General features: G+C 48.8%; 1 protein-coding gene across 2 annotated transcripts in view; it reads right to left on the reverse strand.

Moving 5' to 3' along the window:
* AMN (amnion associated transmembrane protein) overlaps positions 1-19,857 on the reverse strand; it is a 41,542-nt gene that overhangs the window by 11,377 nt on the left and 10,308 nt on the right. Inside the window, exons 4-6 of one of the 2 annotated variants that reach the window (XM_038747419.1) lie at positions 6,598-6,685; positions 3,824-4,059; positions 2,053-2,190 (exon numbers count right to left, since the gene is read on the reverse strand). In XM_038747419.1, the coding sequence (XP_038603347.1) occupies positions 2,053-2,190; positions 3,824-4,059; positions 6,598-6,685 (462 nt within the window). The remainder of the gene's footprint in view (positions 1-2,052; positions 2,191-3,823; positions 4,060-6,597; positions 6,686-19,857) is intronic. The other variant, XM_038747428.1, reaches the window with a different exon arrangement.

The raw sequence follows: 19,857 nt of genomic DNA on the forward strand, positions 1-19,857 counted from the left end.
TGAGCCCCACGTGGGGCAACCTGATTACCTTGTATCTACCCCAGCGCTTAGAACAGTGCTTGGCACATAGTAAGCACTTAATAAATACCCTTATTATTATTATTACCAACTCTTTTGTATTGTACTTTCCTGGTGCATAGTACAGTGCTCTGACACAGTAAGCACTCAATCCTCCCCCTTTATTCATTCAATCATATTTACTGAATATTGAGCACTTACTGTATTGCAGAGCACTGAACTAAGCGCTTGGGAGAGTACAAAATAACAATAAGAATACAATATAACAAAAGTACAATAACATGCATACAGTATGAGCAGGGAACGTGCCTTCCTTTTCTGTTTTACTTTACTCTCTCAAGGAGTTAGTACCATGCTGTGTACATAGTAAGCGCTCAATAAATGCCACTGATTGAATAAGCAGTGTGGCTTAGTGGAAAGAGGACGGGCTTGGGAGTCAGAAGACATGGGTTCTAATCCCAGCTCCGCCGCTTGTCTTCTGTGTGACCTTAGGCAAGCCACTTAACTTCTCTGTGCCTCAGTTACCTCACCTGTAAATAGGGAATTAAGACTATGAGCCCCATGTGGGCCAACTTGATTACATTGTATCTACCCCAGTGCTTAGAACAGTGCTTGGCACATAGTAAGCGCTTAACAAATACCATAATTATTATTACCATATACTGATTGACAATTAGTACAGTCCTCTCTAAATGCTTAATACCATTATTGAGAGGCTGTGGCCAAGTGATTGGAGAAGCAGCATGGCTCAATGGAAAGAGCCTGGGCTTTGGAGTCAGAGGTCATGGGTTCAAATTCTGGCTCTGCTAACTGTCAGCTGTGTGACCTTGGGCAAGTCACTTAGCTTCTCTGGGCCTCAGTTACCTCATCTGTAAAATGGGGGTTAAGACCGTGAGCCCCACGCGGGACAATCTGATCACCTTGTATCCTTCCCAGCGCTTAGAACAGTGCTTTGCACATAGTAAGCACCTAACGAATGCCATCATCATCATCATCATCAAGTGGGAAAAACACAGACCTAGGAGTCCAGAGACTTATATTTTAATCCTGATTCTAGCACTTGTCTGCTGTTTGGCCTTAACCACCCCTGTGCCTCAGTTTCCCCATCTGTAACAAGGGGGATAAAACACCTGTTCTTTCTCTTAGACTGTGAGCCCCATGTAGGACGGAGACCGTGTCCAATCTGCTTATGTGGTATCTACGTGACTGTGAGCCCACTGTTGGGTAGGGACTGTCTCTAAGTGCTGCCAACTTGTACTTCCCAAGCGCTTAGTACAGTGCTCTGCACACAGTAAGCGCTCAATAAATATGATGGATTGATTGATTTTACTTGTACCTATCTATTCTATTTATTTTATTTTGTTAGTATGTTTGGTTTTGTTCTCTGTCTCCCCCTTCTAGACTGTGAGCCCACTGTTGGGTAGGGACTGTTTCTATGTGTTGCCAACTTGTACTCCCCAAGCGCTTAGTACAGTGCTCTGCACACAGCAAGCGCTCAATAAATACGATTGATGATTGATTGATTGATTTTACTTGTACCTATCTATTCTATTTATTTTATTTTGTTAGTATGTTTGGTTTTGTTCTCTGTCTCCCCCTTCTAGACTGTGAGCCCACTGTTGGGTAGGGACTGTCTCTATGTGTTGCCAACTTGTACTCCCCAAGCGCTTAGTACAGTGATCTGCACACAGTAAGCGCTCAATAAATACGATTGATGATCTACCCTAGCACTTGGCATGGTTCTTGGCAAACCCAGTGAGCTCTCAATAAATACGAACGAATGAATGAATGAATTAATGGTACTATTTCTTGAGATATCATTACGTCTTACTGTGTGCAGAGCACCGTACTGAGCGCTTGGGAGCGTACAGAAACAAATATCACAATTATTTACAATATAACAATAAACAGACGCATCTCCTGTCCACAACAAGCTTACAATCTAGAGATTGATTGATTGATTATGGGCAGATAGGCCCCCCATCCTGGGAAATATCTGGGTCCCGTCAGCTCCTGGGTCCCATCAGCACTGACCTCGGCGTTCCCGCACAAGCAGCCGGACGGGTCGGAGCAGGGGGTGGGATCCACCCGCAGGGATCCGCCTCCCCAGAACTGCAGTCTCCCGGAGCTGGTCCCCAGGTACCGGCTCAGGTCTTCCTCCTGGGTGAACTTCTACCAGCCGGGGCACAGAAGACATAAAGCCCCCCTCCCGGCCTCACCGTTCCCCCGCACCTGGAATGCTCTCCCTGCTCCTCTTCCCCCAACCGCATCGTTCCCCTTCCTGAAAATGTAGCCAAACAGTGCTCAGCGCTTCGAACAGTGCTTGGCGCTTAGTAAGCGCTTACCAAATACCATCATTATGAAGGCTCATCTCCAAGGCACTGAAAAGAGTGCTCTGATTGGCATGAAGGGCTCTCCCACCCTCCAACTGGTGTCCCAAGCATCCACTGCCTCTGCCCCAAGTGTTGGGCAGGCAGAAACTCCTCACCCTGGGCTTCAAGGCTGTCCATCCCCTCGCCCCCTCCTACCTCACCTCCCTTCTCTCCTTCTCCAGCCCAGCCCGCACCCTCCGCTCCTCCGCCGCTGATCTCCTCACCGTTAGGCCTCGTTCCCGCCTGTCCCGCCATCGACCCCCGGCCCACGTCCTCCCCCGGGCCTGGAATGCCCTCCCTCTGCCCATCCGCCAAGCTAGCTCTCTTCCTCCCTTCAAGGCCCTGCTGAGAGCTCACCTCCTCCAAGAGGCCTTCCCAGACTGAGCCCCTTCCTTCCTCTCCCCCTTATCCCCCTCTCCATGCCCCCCATCTTACCTCCTTCCCTTCCCCACAGCACCTGTATATATGTATATATGTTTGTACATATTTATTACTCTATTTATTTATTTATTTATTTTACTTGTACATATCTATTCTATTTATTTTATTTTGTTAGTATGTTTGGTTTTGTTCTCTGTCTCCCCCTTTTAGACTGTGAGCCCACTGTTGGGTAGGGACTGTCTCTATATGTTGCCAATTTGTACTTCCCAAGCGCTTAGTACAGTGCTCTGCACATAGTAAGCGCTCAATAAATATGATTGATTGATTGATTGATTGATTGATTGATTGAGCCACTTGGGAGTGACCCATTTAAAAGAAATCTGCCTTCCTGCCTGGGACCTTAACCGCCCCAGGAAGTCCCGTGGTCCCCCGCTTCCCAACCAGTCACATACCACCCAACAAATGTGTTAGTTTTGGCCAGGCCCCTGAGGGTAAATTCACCATTTTCTCCCCAACTCTTAAATCACCGGGACTAGTCCAGGGAGGAAGGGAAATGGGGATGGGAGAGGGAATGTGTGGGTTGGGGGCAGGGAATGGGGGGAGTTCTCTGCATCGTTCATGTCATGTTGGGAGGTCATCAAACACCCCTAGCTAGTCAATCAATCAATCGTATTTATTGAGCGCTTACTGTGTGCAGAGCACTGTACTAAGCGCTTGGGAAGTACAAGTTGGCAACATCTAGAGATGGTCCCTACCCAACAGTGGGCTCACAGTCTAAAAGTCCAGCCTGGACGGATGACAGTCCCTCCTGGGTAGACTGGAGAGGCACCCCCGCGGGTCTCCAGGTCCCCGGATTGTGATCTCTCCCCCACCCTTCAGTCTAACTGAAATCCCTCCCTCTGCCATTTAAAACATTCAGCTTTGTTCTAAGTTGTCCATCCCTTATAGACACCCCCCACAAGACACCGAGAGTCGGAAGGAACACCTGAAACTGCCGCGGCCAAACCGCAGGCCGGGGGATCCGGTGGGAAGGGCATCCCAACTGCACATACCTGACCCAGGATCGAAACGCTCCGGACCTCAATGGTCCGTCCCGCTGAGCCCACGTCCACCCGGAAGGAGGTTTCGGCGGGGAAAATCACATCGTCGTGACGGCACGGGATCCGCTCCTCATCCACGGAGAAGAGATGGGGGCCCTGCCTCAGGTCATCCAGGCTGGAGGCCGAGAGCCACAGCGTGGGGTCCAACCAGCTGTGCCGTCCCGCCCCGAGGAACCGAGTCACTGGGCCTGCAGAGGGTGAGGGGAACTGGGGGCTCCGGCCGGGGCCATTCCAAAGTCCTGGACCGGGTGAGCAGTGCCATGGCCTGCTAAAGCTGCCAACTCCCCCCAGTCCTCCCCTTTAGTGGTGGGGGGCTGCAAGGAACCGACCACTGGCCCCTAAGTGCCCCTCCTCCCACCCCAGAGTGGCCCATCCAGTCCAGGACTCTGTTCCCAACAGGGACACCAGAATGCTTGGCTTGCTCCCTTTGTCCATCCCCTCTCCCAGCCCCACAGTGCTTAATAGTAATAATAATAATAATGGCATTTATTAAGTGGTTACTATGTGCAAAGCACTGTTCTAAGTGCTGGGGAGGTTACAAGGTGATCAGGTTGTCCCATGGGGAGGCTCACGGTCTTCATCCCCATTTTACAGATGAGGGAACTGAGGCCCAGAGAAATTAAGTGACTAACCCAAAGTCACACAGCTGACAAGTGGCAGCGCTGGGATTTGAACCCATGACCTCTGACTCCAAATCCTGTGCTCTTTCCACTGAGCCATGCATAAATACATAAGTACATAGACTGTGAGCCCACTGTTGGGTAGGGACTGTCTCTATATGTTGCCGACTTGTACTTCCCAAGTGCTTAGTACAGTGCTCTGCACACAGTAAGCGCTCAATAAATACGATTGATGATGATGATGATATGTACTTATGCACATATCTTTAATCTATTCATTCCTATTAATGTCTGTCTCCCCCTCTAGACTGCAAGCTCATTGTGGGCAAAAAATGTGTCTTTATTGTTCAATTCATTCAATCATATTTATTGAGCGCTAACTGTGTGCAGAGCACTGTACTAAGTGCTTGGGAAGTACAAGTTGGCAACATATAGAGGCGGTCCCTACCCAATAGTGGGCTCACAGTAGAGAAGGCGGAGACAGACAACAAAACAAAACAAATTAACAAAATAAAATAAATAGAATATGTACAAGTAAAATAAATAGAGTAATAAATACATACAAACATATATACATATATACAGGTGCTGTGGGGAAAGAAAGGAGGTAAGGCGGGGGGATGGAGAGGGGGAGGAAGGGGAGAGGAAGGAGGGGGCTCAATGTGGGAAGGCCTCCTGGAGGAGGTGAGCTCTCAGTAGGGCCTTGAAGGGAGGAAGAGAGCTAGCTTGGCAGATGTGCGGAGGGAGGGCATTCCAGGCCAAGGGGAGGACATGGGCCGGGGATTGACTGCGGGACAGGTGAGAATGAGGCCCGGTGAGGAGGTTAGCTGCGGCAGAGGAGCAGAAGGTGCGGGCTGGGCTGGAGAAGGACAGAAGGAAGGTGAGGTAGGAGGGGGTGAGGTGATGGACAGCCTTGAAGCCGAGGGTGAGGAGTTTCTGCCTGATGCATAGGTTGATTTGAGGAGGGGAGTAACATGCCCAGAGCGTTTCTGGACAAAAACAATCTGGGCAGCGGCGTGAAGTATGGATTGAAGTGGGGAGAGACAGGAGGATGGGAGATCAGAGAGGAGGCTGATACAGTAGTCCAGATGGAATAAGATGAGAGCTTGAACGAGCAGGGTAGCGGTTTGGATGGAGAGGAAAGGGCAGATCTTGGCAATATTGCGGAGGTGAGATTGGCAGGTTTTGGTGACGGCTTGGATGTGAGGGGTGAACGAGAGAGCGGAGTTGAGGATGACACCAAGGTTATTGTTGTAATGTACTCTCCCAAGTGCTTAGTACAGGGCTCTGCACACAGTAAGAACTCAGTAAATATGACAGTGAATGAATGAGCCGTGAGTGCTGGTTATCCCCTTAGACTGAACACCCCCATGATCACCTTTCTTTCTAGCCCACCGTTTCTCTCCCTGTCTCCGGACCTCCACCCGCCAGCCCCTCCCCACTTTGTGACTGACTCTCCATCCGTCTAAGGCCATCAGGACGAGCCCTCTGAGCCCACCCAACATCCGCCCAGCCTGGATCTCCAACAGCGACACCAGAACATTCGATGCAACCATGTGCTCATTCCCTTCTGGACACCTACTTCATGGTTAGGGCTGTACTGTCCACCACCCCTAATTCTCCCCTCTCCCTCTCCACCCCTGACTCTCTGTCCAGCAACCGAGCACGGACAAGCCAACACCCCTAACTTTCCCTTCTCCAGCCTTGTCTCTCTGTCCAGTGACCAATATGGACAGTAGATCACCCCTTAACTCTTGCCTCTCCACCCCTGGCTCTCTTTACAGTGACCCAGCATGGACAAGCCAACACCCCTAACTTCCTCCTTCCATTCCTGACTCTCCCTGCAAGTGATCCCAAATGAACCACTCATCCATGGACCTATCCCAACCTCTCTGGCGTTTCCAGTTGCACAGCTCCCTGTAGGAATTGGTGGGGGGCATTCACACCCAGCAGGAGGAAGGAGTGTTTTTTCTTATTTTTTGAATCTGTCCCCTCCAGCTCCAGTGGGGAACAATGGTGGTGATTCCTTCTGCTCTTCCTCTCCCCATCCCTCTATGCCTGGATGCCCAAATTGACCAGAAATTGCCACGGGGCTTGCCCGTTTACCTGGGTCGCAGCTTGGATCAAAGTCGCCATCGAATGCTCCAAATCCGGCGCTAGGTGCCAGGATGAATTCCGCATCCAAAGGCAGGTACTACAGGAAATAGCAGAGGGGAATCTCGGCTCCCGAATCCCCAACTCCCTCCAGCGACGGGGGGAACTGGGGAAAGCACTGGGTTGGATGCTGAGGTCCTGGGTTCTAGTGCCCATCATTCATTCATTCATTCAATCGTATTTATTGAGCGCTTACTGTGTGCAGAGCACTGTACTAGGCGCTTGGGAAGGACAAGTTGGCAACATATAGGGATGGTCCCTACCCAACAACAGGCTCACCAACCTTGCTTATGTGCTGGATAATAATAATAATAATAATAATAATAATAATAATGGCATTTATTAAGCGCTTACTATGTGCAAAGCACCGTTCTAAGAGCTGGGGAGGTTACAAGGTGATCAGGTTGTCCCACGGGGGGCTCACAGTCTCAATCCCCATTTTACAGATGAGGTAACTGAGGCCCAGAGAAGTAAAGTGACTTGCCCAAAGTCACACAGCTGACAAGTGGCAGAGCTGGGATTTGAACCCGTGACTTCTGACTCCAAAGCCCATGCTCTTTCCACTGAGCCACGCTGCTTGGATGATCTTAATCAGCTCACTTACCCTCTTTTGGCCTCAGTTTCTTCATCTATACAATGGAGAGACTCCTGCTAAGTCCTGCTCATCCCCCAGGATTGAGGGGGAGGGCAGAGAGAGCCCCGGGAGGAAAAAGCAGGCGCTATTCATTCATTCATTCATTCAATCGTATCTATTGAGCTCTTACTGTGTGTACAGCACTGTACTAAGCGCTTGGGAAGTACAAGTCGGCAACATATAGAGATGGCTCCTACCCAACAACGGGCTCACAGTCTAGAAGGGGAAGACAGACAACAGAACAAAACATGTAGACAGGTGTCAAAAATCGCCAGAACAAATAGAATTAAATCTAGATGCACATCATTAGCAAAATAAAAAGAATAGTAAATATGTACTAAACAATCAATCAATTGTATTTATTGAGCGCTTACTGTGTGCAGAGCACTGGACTAAGCGCTTGGGAAGTACAAGTTGGCAACATATAGAGACAGTCCCTACCCAACAGTGGGCTTACAGTCTAAAAGGGGGAGACGGAGAACAAAACCAGACATACTAACAAAATAAAATAGAATAGATATGTACAAGTAAAATAAATAGAGTAATAAATGTGTACAAACATATATACATATATACAGGTGCTGTGGGGAAGGGAAGGAGGTAAGATGAGGGGGATGGAGAGGGGGACGAGGGGGAGAGGAAGGAAGGGGCTCAGTGTGGGAAGGCCTCCTGGAGGAGGTGAGCTCTCAGTAGGGCCTTGAAGGGAGGAAGAGAGCTAGCTTGGTGGATGGGCAGAGGGAGGGCATTCCAGGCCCGGGGGAGGACGTGGGCCGGGGGTCGATGGCGGGACAGGCCAGTATGTTTGGTTTTGTCTCCCCCTTTTAGACTGTGAGCCCACTGTTGGGTAGGGACTGTCTCTATATTTTGCCAATTTGTACTTCCCAAGCGCTTAGTACAGTGCTCTGCACACAGTAAGCGCTCAATAAATACGATTGATTGATTGATTGACAGGCGAGAACGAGGCGCAGTGAGAAAACTAAACGTTTTCCAATGGCTGTTAACAGGGTCCAAATATTTCCTAAGATAGTGTTGCGATGACCCAGCCAAGAGGAAAAAGCCTCAACTGGATTTTCAACACAGTCGGATAGATGTCTCTTACTGTTACACCTGTACCTGGGCACCTTGATCCGGAGATGGGATAGCCTCCTTCCCAAATTAAGAGGACAGCCTGACTTTTGGGCCCCCTAAGACATCCCTCCAGTCTGGGCTAGGTTCAGGGCAACACACCTACCGTCCTGAGGGAGGGAACAACTGCCTTGCAGCATGTTACCCCCAAAATCTGGCCAAAAACAACTCCAGCCAACACCTACCACCCACGGCAAGCAGCGGGCAAGGAGGGAAGGCCACCCCCTTCAACTGGGAAGCAGTGTGGCCTAGTGGAAAGAGCCCAGGCCTGAGAGTCGGAGGATTTATTTATTTATTTATTTATTTATTTATTTTACTTGTACATTTCTATCCTATTTATTTTATTTTGTTGGTATGTTTGGTTCTGTTCTCTGTCTCCCCCTTTTAGACTGGGAGCCCACTGTTGGGTAGGGACTGTCTCTATGTGTTGCCAATTTGTACTTCCCAAGGGCTTAGTACAGTGCTCTGCACATAGTAAGCGCTCAATAAATACGATTGATTGATTGATTGACTTGAGTTCTCATTCCAACTCTGCCACGGATCCGCTGCATGACCTTGGACAAGTCACTTCTCTGTGCCTCAGTGCCCTTATCCGCAAAATGGGAATTCAACACCCCTTCTCCCTCCTACTTAGACTGTGAGCCCCATGTGGGACCCAGTGATCTTGTATCTTTCCCAGCGCTTAGTACAGAGCTTGGCACATAGCAGCGCCTAACAGATCAATCAATCAATTGTATTTATTGAGCGCTTACTGTGTTCAGAGCACTGTACTAAGCGCTTGGGAAGTACAAGTTGGCAACTTATAGAGACAGTCATCATCATCATCATCAATCAATCAATCAATCAATTGTATTTATTGAGCGCTTACTGTGTGCAGAGCACTGTACTAAGCGCTTGGGAAGTACAAGTTGGCAACATATAGAGACAGTCATCATCATCATCATCAATCATATTTATTGAGCGCTTCCTGTGTGCAGAGCACTGTACTAAGCGCTTGGGAAGTACAAGTTGGCAACATATAGAGACGGTCCCTACCCAACAGTAGGCTCACAGTCGAAAAGGGGGAGACAGAGAACAAAACCAAGCATACTAACAAAATAAAATAAATAACACACAATCTTTACTTATTATTATTATTTAATTAGCAACAGGGGGGATTTAAGTTAGAGTTTAAGAAGAACTTCTGCACCAGGAGGGTAATAAAACCCCTTCTGATATTCATTCATTTACTCAATTGCATTTATTGAGTGCTTACCGGGTGCAAAGCACTGTGCTAAGCGCTTAGGAGAGCACAATATAACAATGAACAGAAACATTCCCTGCCCACAACGAGCTCACAGTCTAGAGGGGCTGGCTTTAATCAATCAATCAATCGTATTTACTGAGCGCTTACTGTGTGCAGAGCACTGTACTAAGCGCTTGGGAAGTACAAGTTGGCAACATCATCATCATCATCATCAATCGTATTTATTGAGCGCTTACTGTGTGCAGAGCACTGTACTAAGCGCTTGGGAAGTACAAGTTGGCAACATATAGAGACATTCCCTACCCAACAGTGGGCTCACAGTCTAAAAGGGGGAGACAGAGAGCAAAACCAAACATATTAACAAAATAAAATACATAGAATAGATATGTACAAGTAAAATAGAGTAATAAATATGTACAAATATATATACATATATACAGGTGCTGTGTGGAAGGGAAGGAGGTAAGACGGTGGGGATGTCTCGGAGCTCAGGGGTGATTCCTCCTCTGGTTATGATGGTTTAAGAATTGTTCTGCAGGCAGGCAGAGGGATGGAGGGGATGATGATGATGTTATTTGTTAAGCGCTTACTTTGTGTCAGGCACTGTACTAAGCACTGGGGTGGATACAAGCAAATCAAGTTGACCTCAGTCCCTGCCCCATGTGGGGCTTCCAGTCTCAATCCCCACTTTACACTGTCCAATCAGTCCATCATATGTATTGGGTGCTTACTCTGCAGGGCACTGTACCAAGTGCTTGGGACGTATTTATTACTCTATTTTATTTGTACGTTTATTCTATTTATTTTATTTTGTTAATATGTCTTGTTCTCTGTCTCCCCCTTCTAGACTGCGAGCCCACTGTCGGGTAGGGACTGTTGCCAACTTGTACTTCCCAGGTGCTTAGTACAGTGCTCTGCACACAGCAAGCGCTCAATAGATGCAATCGAATGAATGAATATGAGGTAACCGTGGCCCAGGGGAGTGAAGCGACGTGCTTTGCACGTCGTAAGCGCTCAACAAATGCCGAAATGATTCAATACCGTCATGACGAGCGTTATTATTCGGTCCAGGCCCTGGCAGAAGCAGGATGTAGTGGAGCTCTGAGGCCTGTAGATAGCAGCAGCAGCCAGCCCGCTCCCTGCCGCAGAAGCGGTGGGCACGAAGCCTTGGTACCAGATTGGGGGGCATAATAATAATAGTAATAATAATAATAATAATAATAATAATAATAATAATGGCATTTGTTAAGCGCTTACTATGTGTAGAGCACTGTTCTAAGCACTGGGGGGGGATACAAGGTGACTAAGTTGTCCCATGTGGGGCTCACAGTCTTAATCCCCATTTGACAGATGAGGTAACTGAGGCTCAGAGAAGTGAAGCAGTGTATATATGTTTGTACATATTTATCTTAATCCCCATTTTACAGATGAGGTAACTGAGGCTCAGAGAAGTGAAGCAGTGTATATATGTTTGTACATATTTATTACTCTATTTATTTTACTTGTACATATCTATTCTATTTATTTTATTTTGTTAGGATGTTTGGTTTTGTTCTCTGTCTCCCCCTTTTAGACTGGGAGCCCACTGTTGGGTAGGGGCTGTCTCTAGATGTTGCCAGTTTGTACTTCCCAAGCGCTTGGTACAGTGCTCTGCACATAGTAAGCACTCAATAAATACGATTGATGATGATGATGACGTGACTTGCCCAAGGTCACACAGCAGACATGTGGCGGAGCTGGGATTCGAACCCATGACCTCTGACTCCAAAGCCCGGGCTCTTTTCCATTGAGCCATGCTGCATCCCCAAGTGCATCCCCAGCGGGATTAGGGGGGCTCTCTGCAAACCGGGGACCCCCATAGCCCTCCCAGGAACACGCCCAGTGGCTCAGTGGCAAGGCCACGGCTTTGGGAGCCAGAGGACGTGGGTTCTAATCCTGCCTCTGCCACCTGTTTGCTTCACTTCTCTGGGCCTCAGTTCCCTCATCTGGAAAATGGGGAGGAAGACTGGGAGCCTCGCGGGGGACAGCTTGATTACCTTTAGTAGGAAGAGCCCGAGCTTGGGAGTCGTTCAATCATATTTATTGAGCGCTTACTGCGTGCAGAGCACTGGACTAAGCGCTTGGGAAGTACAAGTTGGCAACATATGGAGATGGTCCCTACCCAACAGCGGGCTCACAGTCTAGAAGACATAAGGATATAATAATAATAATAATAATTGTGGCATTTGTTAATTATGATTAGCAATTGTGATAATTGTAATAATAGTAGTAATGACAATAATAGTAATAATAATAATAGTAATAATAATAGTAATTAACAATAATAATCTTATGATTACTGTCATCATCATAATTAGAAGCAGCGTGGCTCAGTGGAAAGAGCGTGGGATTGGGAGCCAGAGGTCGTGGGTTCTAATCCCGGCTCCACCACTTGTCAGCTGTGTGACTTTGGACAAGTCACTTCACTTCACTGTGCCTCAGTTACCTAGTCTGTAAAATGGGGGTGAAGACTGTGAGCCCCCTGTGGGACAACCTGATCACCTTGTATTCCCCCCCCCAGTGCTTAGAACAGTGCTTTGCACATAGTAAGTGTTTAACAAATGCCATCATTATTATTATTATTATTATTATTATTATTATTATTATTATTATTATTAGCCACAAAGGAAGGGGGAGGGAGAAAGCGAGTTGGGAGATAGAGCAAGCACTGCTCCCTGCTGGTCTTGCCCCTCTCCACCTCGTCTGCTGTCCCTGTGCACAATAATAATAATAATGATGGTATTTGTTAATATCTTATTATTACTATCATCATCAGAATTATTAGCCGCAAAGGAAGGGAGAGGGGGGAGGCTCTGGGGGAGGGAGAAAGAGAGATGGGACAAAGAGCAAGCACTGCTCCCTCCTGGTCTTTCCCCTCCCCACCTCGCCTGCTGTCCCTGTGCACAATAATAATAATAATAATGATGGTATTTGTTAAGCGCTTTCTATGAGCCAAGCACTGTTCTAAGCGCTGGGGTATTATTATTATTATTATGGTATTTGTTAAGCGCTATGTGCCAAGCACTATTCTAAGCGCGGGGGGGAGGTACAAGGTATTATTATTATTATTATGGTATTTGTTAAGCACTATGTGCCAAGTACTATTCTAAGCGCAGGGGGGAGATACAAGGTAATCAGGTTGTCCCACGTGGGGCTCACAGTCTTTAATCCCCATTTTCCAGATGAGGGAACTGAGGCACAGAGAAGTGGAGTGCCTTGTTCAAAGTCACACAGCTGATGAGCGGCGGATATCTATTCTATTTATTTTGTTTTGTTAGTATGTTTGGTTTTGTTCTCTGTCTCCCCGTTTTAGACTGTGAGCCCACTGTTGGGTAGGGACTGTCTCTATATGTTGCCAATTTGTACTTCCCAAGCGCTTAGTACAGTACTCTGCACATAGTAAGCGCTCAATAAATACGATTGATGATGATGATGATGACCTCTGACTCCCAAGCCCGAGCTCTTCCCACTGAGCCACGCTGCTTAGACATGGGTTCTAATCCCTGCTCCGCCACCTGTCTGCTGTGTGACCTCGGGCAAGCCACTTAACTTCTCTGGGCCTCAGTTACCTCATCTGGAAAATGGGGATTAAAACAGTGAGCCCCTCGTGGGACAACTTGATTACCTTGTATCTACCCCAGCACTTAGAACGGTACTCGGCACACAGCGCTTAACAAATACCATAATAATAATAATACCCCAGGGCTTAGAACAGTGCCTGGCACATAGTAAGCACTTAACAAATACCATTATTATTATTATTATTGTGCACAGGGACAGCAAGTGAGGTGGGGAGGGGAAAGACCAGGAGGGAGCAGTGCTTGCTCTTTGTCCCATCTCTCTTTCTCCCTCCCCCAGAGCCTCCCCCCCTCCCTTCCTTTGCGGCTAATAATTATGATGATGATAGTAATAATAAGATATTAACAAATACCATTATTATTATAATTATTGTGCACAGGGACAGCAGGCGAGGTGGAGAGGGGCAAGACCAGCAGGAAGCCGTGCTTGCTCTTTCTCCCATCTCTCTTTCTTTCTCCCTTCCCCAGAGCCTCCCCCCTCCCCCTTTGCGGCTAATAATTATGATGATCAATCAATCAATCAATCGTATTTATTGAGCGCTTGCTGTGTGCAAAGCACTGTACTAAGCGCTTGGGAAGTACAAAAGTTGGCAACATATAGAGACGGTCCCTACCCAACAGTGGGCTCACAGTCTAAAAGATGGTAGTAATCATATTAAGCGCTTACTATGTGCCAAGCACCGCATTCCACCCTGTGGGAATGTGGAGGAAGGGGAATTCTTGGGAGGAAAAGTGAGGCCCAGAGGTGTTAGGTGACTCGCTCCACGTCGCCCAGCAAATCCATAAGGCGGAGTGTGGGCTGTGAATCCAGGGGCCCACCACGTGCCGGACGGGACGGTCTCCGAATTAATCCACAGCGGGTGGAGGTATCCTGCGGCTGGGGTTGGGAAGCAAGGGGAAGAGGAGGTTGGGTGACGGGCCGAGGAGAGGGAAGAGTTCTTGTTCCAACCAGGCAACCTTTCCTACATCGTTCACGTGCGAGTCTTGTCTTGGCCGCTCTGACGGCTTTGCAACCTTCCCAGGGAAGATTTCCCTCTCATTTCAGTATGGAAGTGGGAGGGGAGCGGAGGGGAGCCCCACAGACTAAAGAGTTGGACTAGTTTCCCCGGGGAAGGGAGGCCTTTGGGGAGGAATGGGAAAAGAAGGGGAAATTTTCCAGGACTCTCAAGATGGGAAAGGACATCCATCAGTCAGTGGTATTTATTGAGCACTTACTACGTGCAGAGCTCTGTACTGAGGGCTTGGGAGAGTACAATAATAATAATAATAATGATGGCATTTATGAAGCGCTTACTATGTGCAAAGCACTGTTCTAAGCGCTGGATAATAATAATGGCATTTATTAAGCGCTTACTATGTGCAAAGCACTGTTCTAAGCGCTGGATAATAATAATGGCATTTATTAAGCGCTTACTATGTGCAAAGCACTGTTCTAAGCGCTGGGGAGGTAACAAGGTGATCAGGTTGTCCCACGGGGGGCTCACAGTCTTCACCCCCATCTTACAGAGGAGGTCACTGAGGCCCAGAGAAGTGAAGCGACTTGCCCAAAGTCACACAGCTGACAAGTGGTGGAGCCGGGATTTGAACCCATGACCTCTGACTCCAAAGCCCGGGCTCTTTCCACTGAGCCATGCTACAATACAGGAGAATTAGCCGACAAGTTCCCTGCCTATAACAAGCTTACGGTCTAGAGGGGTTTGCCTGTATTCCCAGTAAAGTACAGTCCTCTGGACATAGTGAGCGCTCAATAAATACCACCGGTTGACTGATGCAAGCTCCTTGTGGGCAGGAGTCATATCCACCAACTCCGCTGCATTATACTCTCCCAAGTGCTTAGCACAGTGCTCTGCACACAGTAAGTGCTCAAATCCCGGCTCTGCCAACTGTCAGCTGTGTGACTTTGGGCAAGTCACTTCACTTCTCTGTGCCTCAGTTCCCTCATCTGTAAAACGGGGACTAAGACTGATCACCTTGTAACCTCCCCAGCGCTTAGAACGGTGCTTTGCACATAGTAAGCGCTTAACAAATACCCTCATTATCATTATTATTATAAATTCCACTGATTGATGGATTGACAATTGGGTCCTATTTGTTGTGTCTCTTTCCCCCTTAGGGACTCCCCTGGGCCCAGTCCCCAGAGCCTGAAAGGAGGTAGGAAGAGAGAGGGGAAACAGTCTGTGACTGGAAGAAGGGGCTGAAAACATCCATCCCTCATCCCCTCAGCGCTTAGTACAGCGCCTCTGCACTTAGTACAGTGCCTGGCATATAGTAAGCGCTTAACGTGTCGATTTTTTTCTTCCCAAGCTCTCAGTACAGTGCTGTGCACACAGTAAGCGCTCAATCAATCAATCAATTGTATTTATTGAGCGCTTACTGTGTGCAGAGCACTGAAGAAATACAACTGAATGAAAATGAATGAACAAACACCATAATTTACCTATTTCCCCAGCACCCGCTTCCCACACTATGGTCCCCATCCCCTAAAATGGACTGGCCCCTAGCATCCTCAGCCTCCCCCTGTCACCACTCCTACCCACGTCCCCCGCCCCGCCAGGGCCAGGGTAGGGTGGCGGGGTAGAGAGGGGAGCTGTGGATAAAGCCACAGACAGAGGCAGTCCCACAGCGGGGAAACGGGAGACAGAGGGAAGGCCAGAAGAGGGTTAAAAATGCGCCATTCCCTCTGCAGGAGCCTGGCAACGGAGCTCAATCCCAGCCTCCTTCACAGGCACCAAGAGGGGGCTACCTTTCTCCCCCTCCTCTGTCTGTCTGCCTCTCTCTCCCTGCTGCCCATCTGTCTGCTTAAATAGCTGTCTCTGGCCGGGATCCGTCCACCCCCTCCCTTTCCCCTCCTCTCCCATCCCCTCCCCGGACCCTGGCTGACTTCTGCTGTGTGTCTGCTGCCATCCCTGCCCATCCCGAGCCCACCCCGCACCCGCTTGCGACTCTCCAGCCTTCCCTGACCCACAGGCCCCACTGCAGGTAGAAGCGAAGGCCCCTTCCCCAGCCCGCCCACCGCCTTCCCCCCTGACTGCGGTACCCAAGGACCCCCTCGACTCTCCCTGGCAGGGGGTGGATTCACGCTTCTGCCAGTCTAGACACAGCTCCTGGTGCGCTGTCAGTGTGGGGTTGCCGTGGCAATGCCTTGTCGCCCCCACTGCCCCCAACACACCTCCGCTTCCCCTCATCGGTGACCTTAAGGATGGGTGCAGGGGGAGAGGGGGCGACATCTTGAGCCAGGGGGTCACTCAGGTCAATCAATCAATCAATCGTATTTATTGAGCGCTTACTATGTGCAGAGCACTGTACTAAGCGCTTGGGAAGTACAAATAGGCAACACATAGAGACAGTCCCTACCCAACAGTGGGCTCACAGTCTAAAAGAGTGGGCTCACAGTCTAAAAGATCCATCCGCTGTCCTGCCTCCTGGTAGGTCCTCCCCCTCTAGCCATCCCAAACAGAAGGCCTCTCCCACCGATGCAACCACCCTGGGAATTTTAAAGTCCTCTCAAAGCTCCCACATGTGCCCCTCGCCAGTTGGGAGAAGGAGTCATTGCTCCCCTCCAACCCCAGCCTAACCTCAGGTCCTCCCACTGTAGGCTCCCCCTCCCCTGGGGCCTGCCTCAGGTCTCGCTTCATGGACGCTTCAATTCCTCGGTGGTATTTATTGAGCTCTCTGTGTGCAGAGCACTGTACTGTGTACAGAGAAGCAGCGTGGCTCAGTGGAAACAGCATGAGCTTGGGAGCCAGAGGTCATGGGTTCTAATCCCGGCCCCGCCACTTAGCTGTGTGACTTCGGGCAAGTCATCAATCGCATTTATTGAGCGCTTACTATGTGCAGAGCACTGTACTAAGCGCTTACTGCACTTCTCTGGGCCTCAATCAATCAATCAATCGTATTTATCGAGCGCTTACTGTGTGCAGAGCACTGGACTAAGCACTTGAAGTACAAGCCAGCAGCACATAGAGACAGTCCCTACCCAACAGCGGGCTCACAGTCTAGAAGGGGGAGACAGAGAACAAAACCAAACATACTAACAAAATAAAATAAATAGAATAGATATGTACAAGATAATAAATAAATGAGGCCTCAGTTGCCTCATCTGTAAAATGGGGGTTAAGACTGTGAGCCCCACGTGGGATAAACTGATCACCTGTATCCCCCCAGCGCTTAGAACAGCGCTTCGCACATAGTGCTTTCTAGACTGTGAGCCCACTGTTGGGTAGGGACCGTCTCTATATGTTGCCAACTTGTACTTCCCAAGCGCTTAGTACAGTGCTCTGCACACAGGAAGCGCTCAGTAAATACGATTGATTGATGGATTAACAAATGCCATCATTATTTTCATTACTAAGCACTTAGGTTGGGCTAGAATAATAATAATAATAATAATAATGGTATCTGTTAAGTGCTTACAATGTGCCAGGCACTGTACTAAGCACTGGAGTGCTCCGCACATAGTAAGCGCACAATAAATACGATTGACGACTGATGATGGAGTGGATACAAGCAAATCGGGTTGGACACAGTCCCTGCCCCGCAGGGGCTCGCAGTCTTAATCCCCATTTTGCCGACGAGTTAACTGTGGCACGAGAAGCAAAGTGACTTGCCCAAGGTCACGCAGTAGACAAGTGGAGGAACCAGGATTTGAACCCACGACCTTCTGACTCCCAAGAGAGGCGGGAGTGGAGAAGTGATAGGATCCTAGGTATGAAACCTTTTAGACTGTGAGCCCACTCTTTTAGACTGTGAGCCCACTGTTGGGTAGGGACTGTCTCTATATGATGCCAACTTGTACTTTCCAAGCGCTTAGTACAGTGCTCTGCACACAGTAAGCGCTCAATAAATACGATTGATTGATTGATTGATTGATTGAAACCGAGTCCAGCCCTGAGGTTTCAGAACCTGGCCTGAGGCAGGGCCCCACCTCCACCCTCATCGCGCAACGCGAGGACCCCGGCGCACACGGGCGGATACCAACGGAGGCAACTAACCTCCTACCCAGCCCAGAAAACAAATTTCCCATCCCATGCACCCAGGCTGCTGCAGCGCTCCAGGATCCAGAAATTAATTCAACTTTAAAGAGGGAAAATCAATTAGCTTCCAGAACAGGCCGCCGGGCGGAAGATAATTACTCTGGCTCGATCCGCGTTGGAAATCTCCTGGAAAAGCCGTGGGGACACAGCTTGGAGAGGGTAGGCACTTTGTGGGGAAGGGGCAGAATGGGTTTCTTCTTCTTTTTTTAAATGATATCTGTTAAGTGCTTACTATGCGCCAGGCACTGTTCTAAGCGCTGGCACTGTTTCCGAGGGGATGGTGGGCTCCCCTTTCTCCCAAACCCAGAGCTCTGAGCCCCTTCTCCCCTCAATTTTCTCTTGCTTTCCATCCCTCGGCCCCAGCCCTGGGACTCCCCAGAGACGGCAGGTGGGCACCCGCTCACCCACAGTGGAGGGTCAAAAGCAAAAAAGTCAAATCCCTTGGAGGCAGAAAAAAATTTGGGATCCAAAAGGACAAGGCCTTAGGTATTTATTGAGCACTAGGTATTTATTGAACCCAAGACAAGGACAAAGGGGTCCAAGACAGAAGACTCCTGTCTTGGGAGTTGATGCAGGAAGTTGCCAACTTGTACTTCCCAAGCGCTTAGTCCAGTGCTCAGCACACAGTAAGCGCTCGATAAATGCGATTGATTGATTGATTGATTGATTGAAAGTAGGACACCTGTTCTTCCATTCCCATCTCTGCCACAGGAAGCAGGGACGCCCTGGTCCAGAGATTTGGGGGGTGGAAGGATTTGAGTCCTAAAGCAGAGATGGATCTATAGATCTTCCAGCGCTTAGAACAGTGCTTGGCACATAGTAAGCGCTTCACAAATACCAACATTAATTATTATTATTATTATCTTCCAGCTCTGTCATTTTGTACTCTCCCAAGCTCAGAAAGACCTGTATACCTGTATGTTCTGCGCACAGATTGATTGATTGATTGACTGCAGCCCCCGATGGGTGGAAGGCCAGCTCAGAAAGGCCTAACTGACACCAAGGCCTGCAGTCTGTGCCTCCACTGGCCCTAATGACCGGGTGAAAAACAAATTGTGGGGAATTTTGGTCCTGCTGAACGGAAATCCCATCCTCCTGCCACAGAGACTAAAATTTGGAGAGAGGTAAGTAGGGTGCTGGCCTTTCCTCTGGCGTGATGCTCCTGGGAGGCAGGGGGATGTTCTATGTTCTAGTTGGCCCCTCTGGGTTATTAGAAGCATCATGGCCTTGGGAATATAGCACAGGCTTGGGAGTCAGAAGGTCCTGGATTCTAATCCTGACTCCGCCACTTCTCTGTTGCGTGACCTTGGGTAAGTCACTTCACTTCTTTGGACCTCATCTGGAAAATGGGGATTAAGACTGTGTCCAACCTGAATTAGCCTGTATAATAATAATGATAATGATGGTATTTGTTAAGCGCTTACTATGTGCAAAGCACTGTTCTAAGCGCTGGGGGGTACAAGGTGATCAGGTTGTCCCACGTGGGGCTCAGAGTCTTAATCCCCATTTTACAGATGAGGGAACTGAGGCTCAGAGAAGTGAAGTCACTTGCCCAAA

Source organism: Tachyglossus aculeatus, chromosome 1 (assembly GCF_015852505.1).
Source record: "Tachyglossus aculeatus isolate mTacAcu1 chromosome 1, mTacAcu1.pri, whole genome shotgun sequence".
NCBI lineage: Eukaryota > Metazoa > Chordata > Mammalia > Monotremata > Tachyglossidae > Tachyglossus > Tachyglossus aculeatus.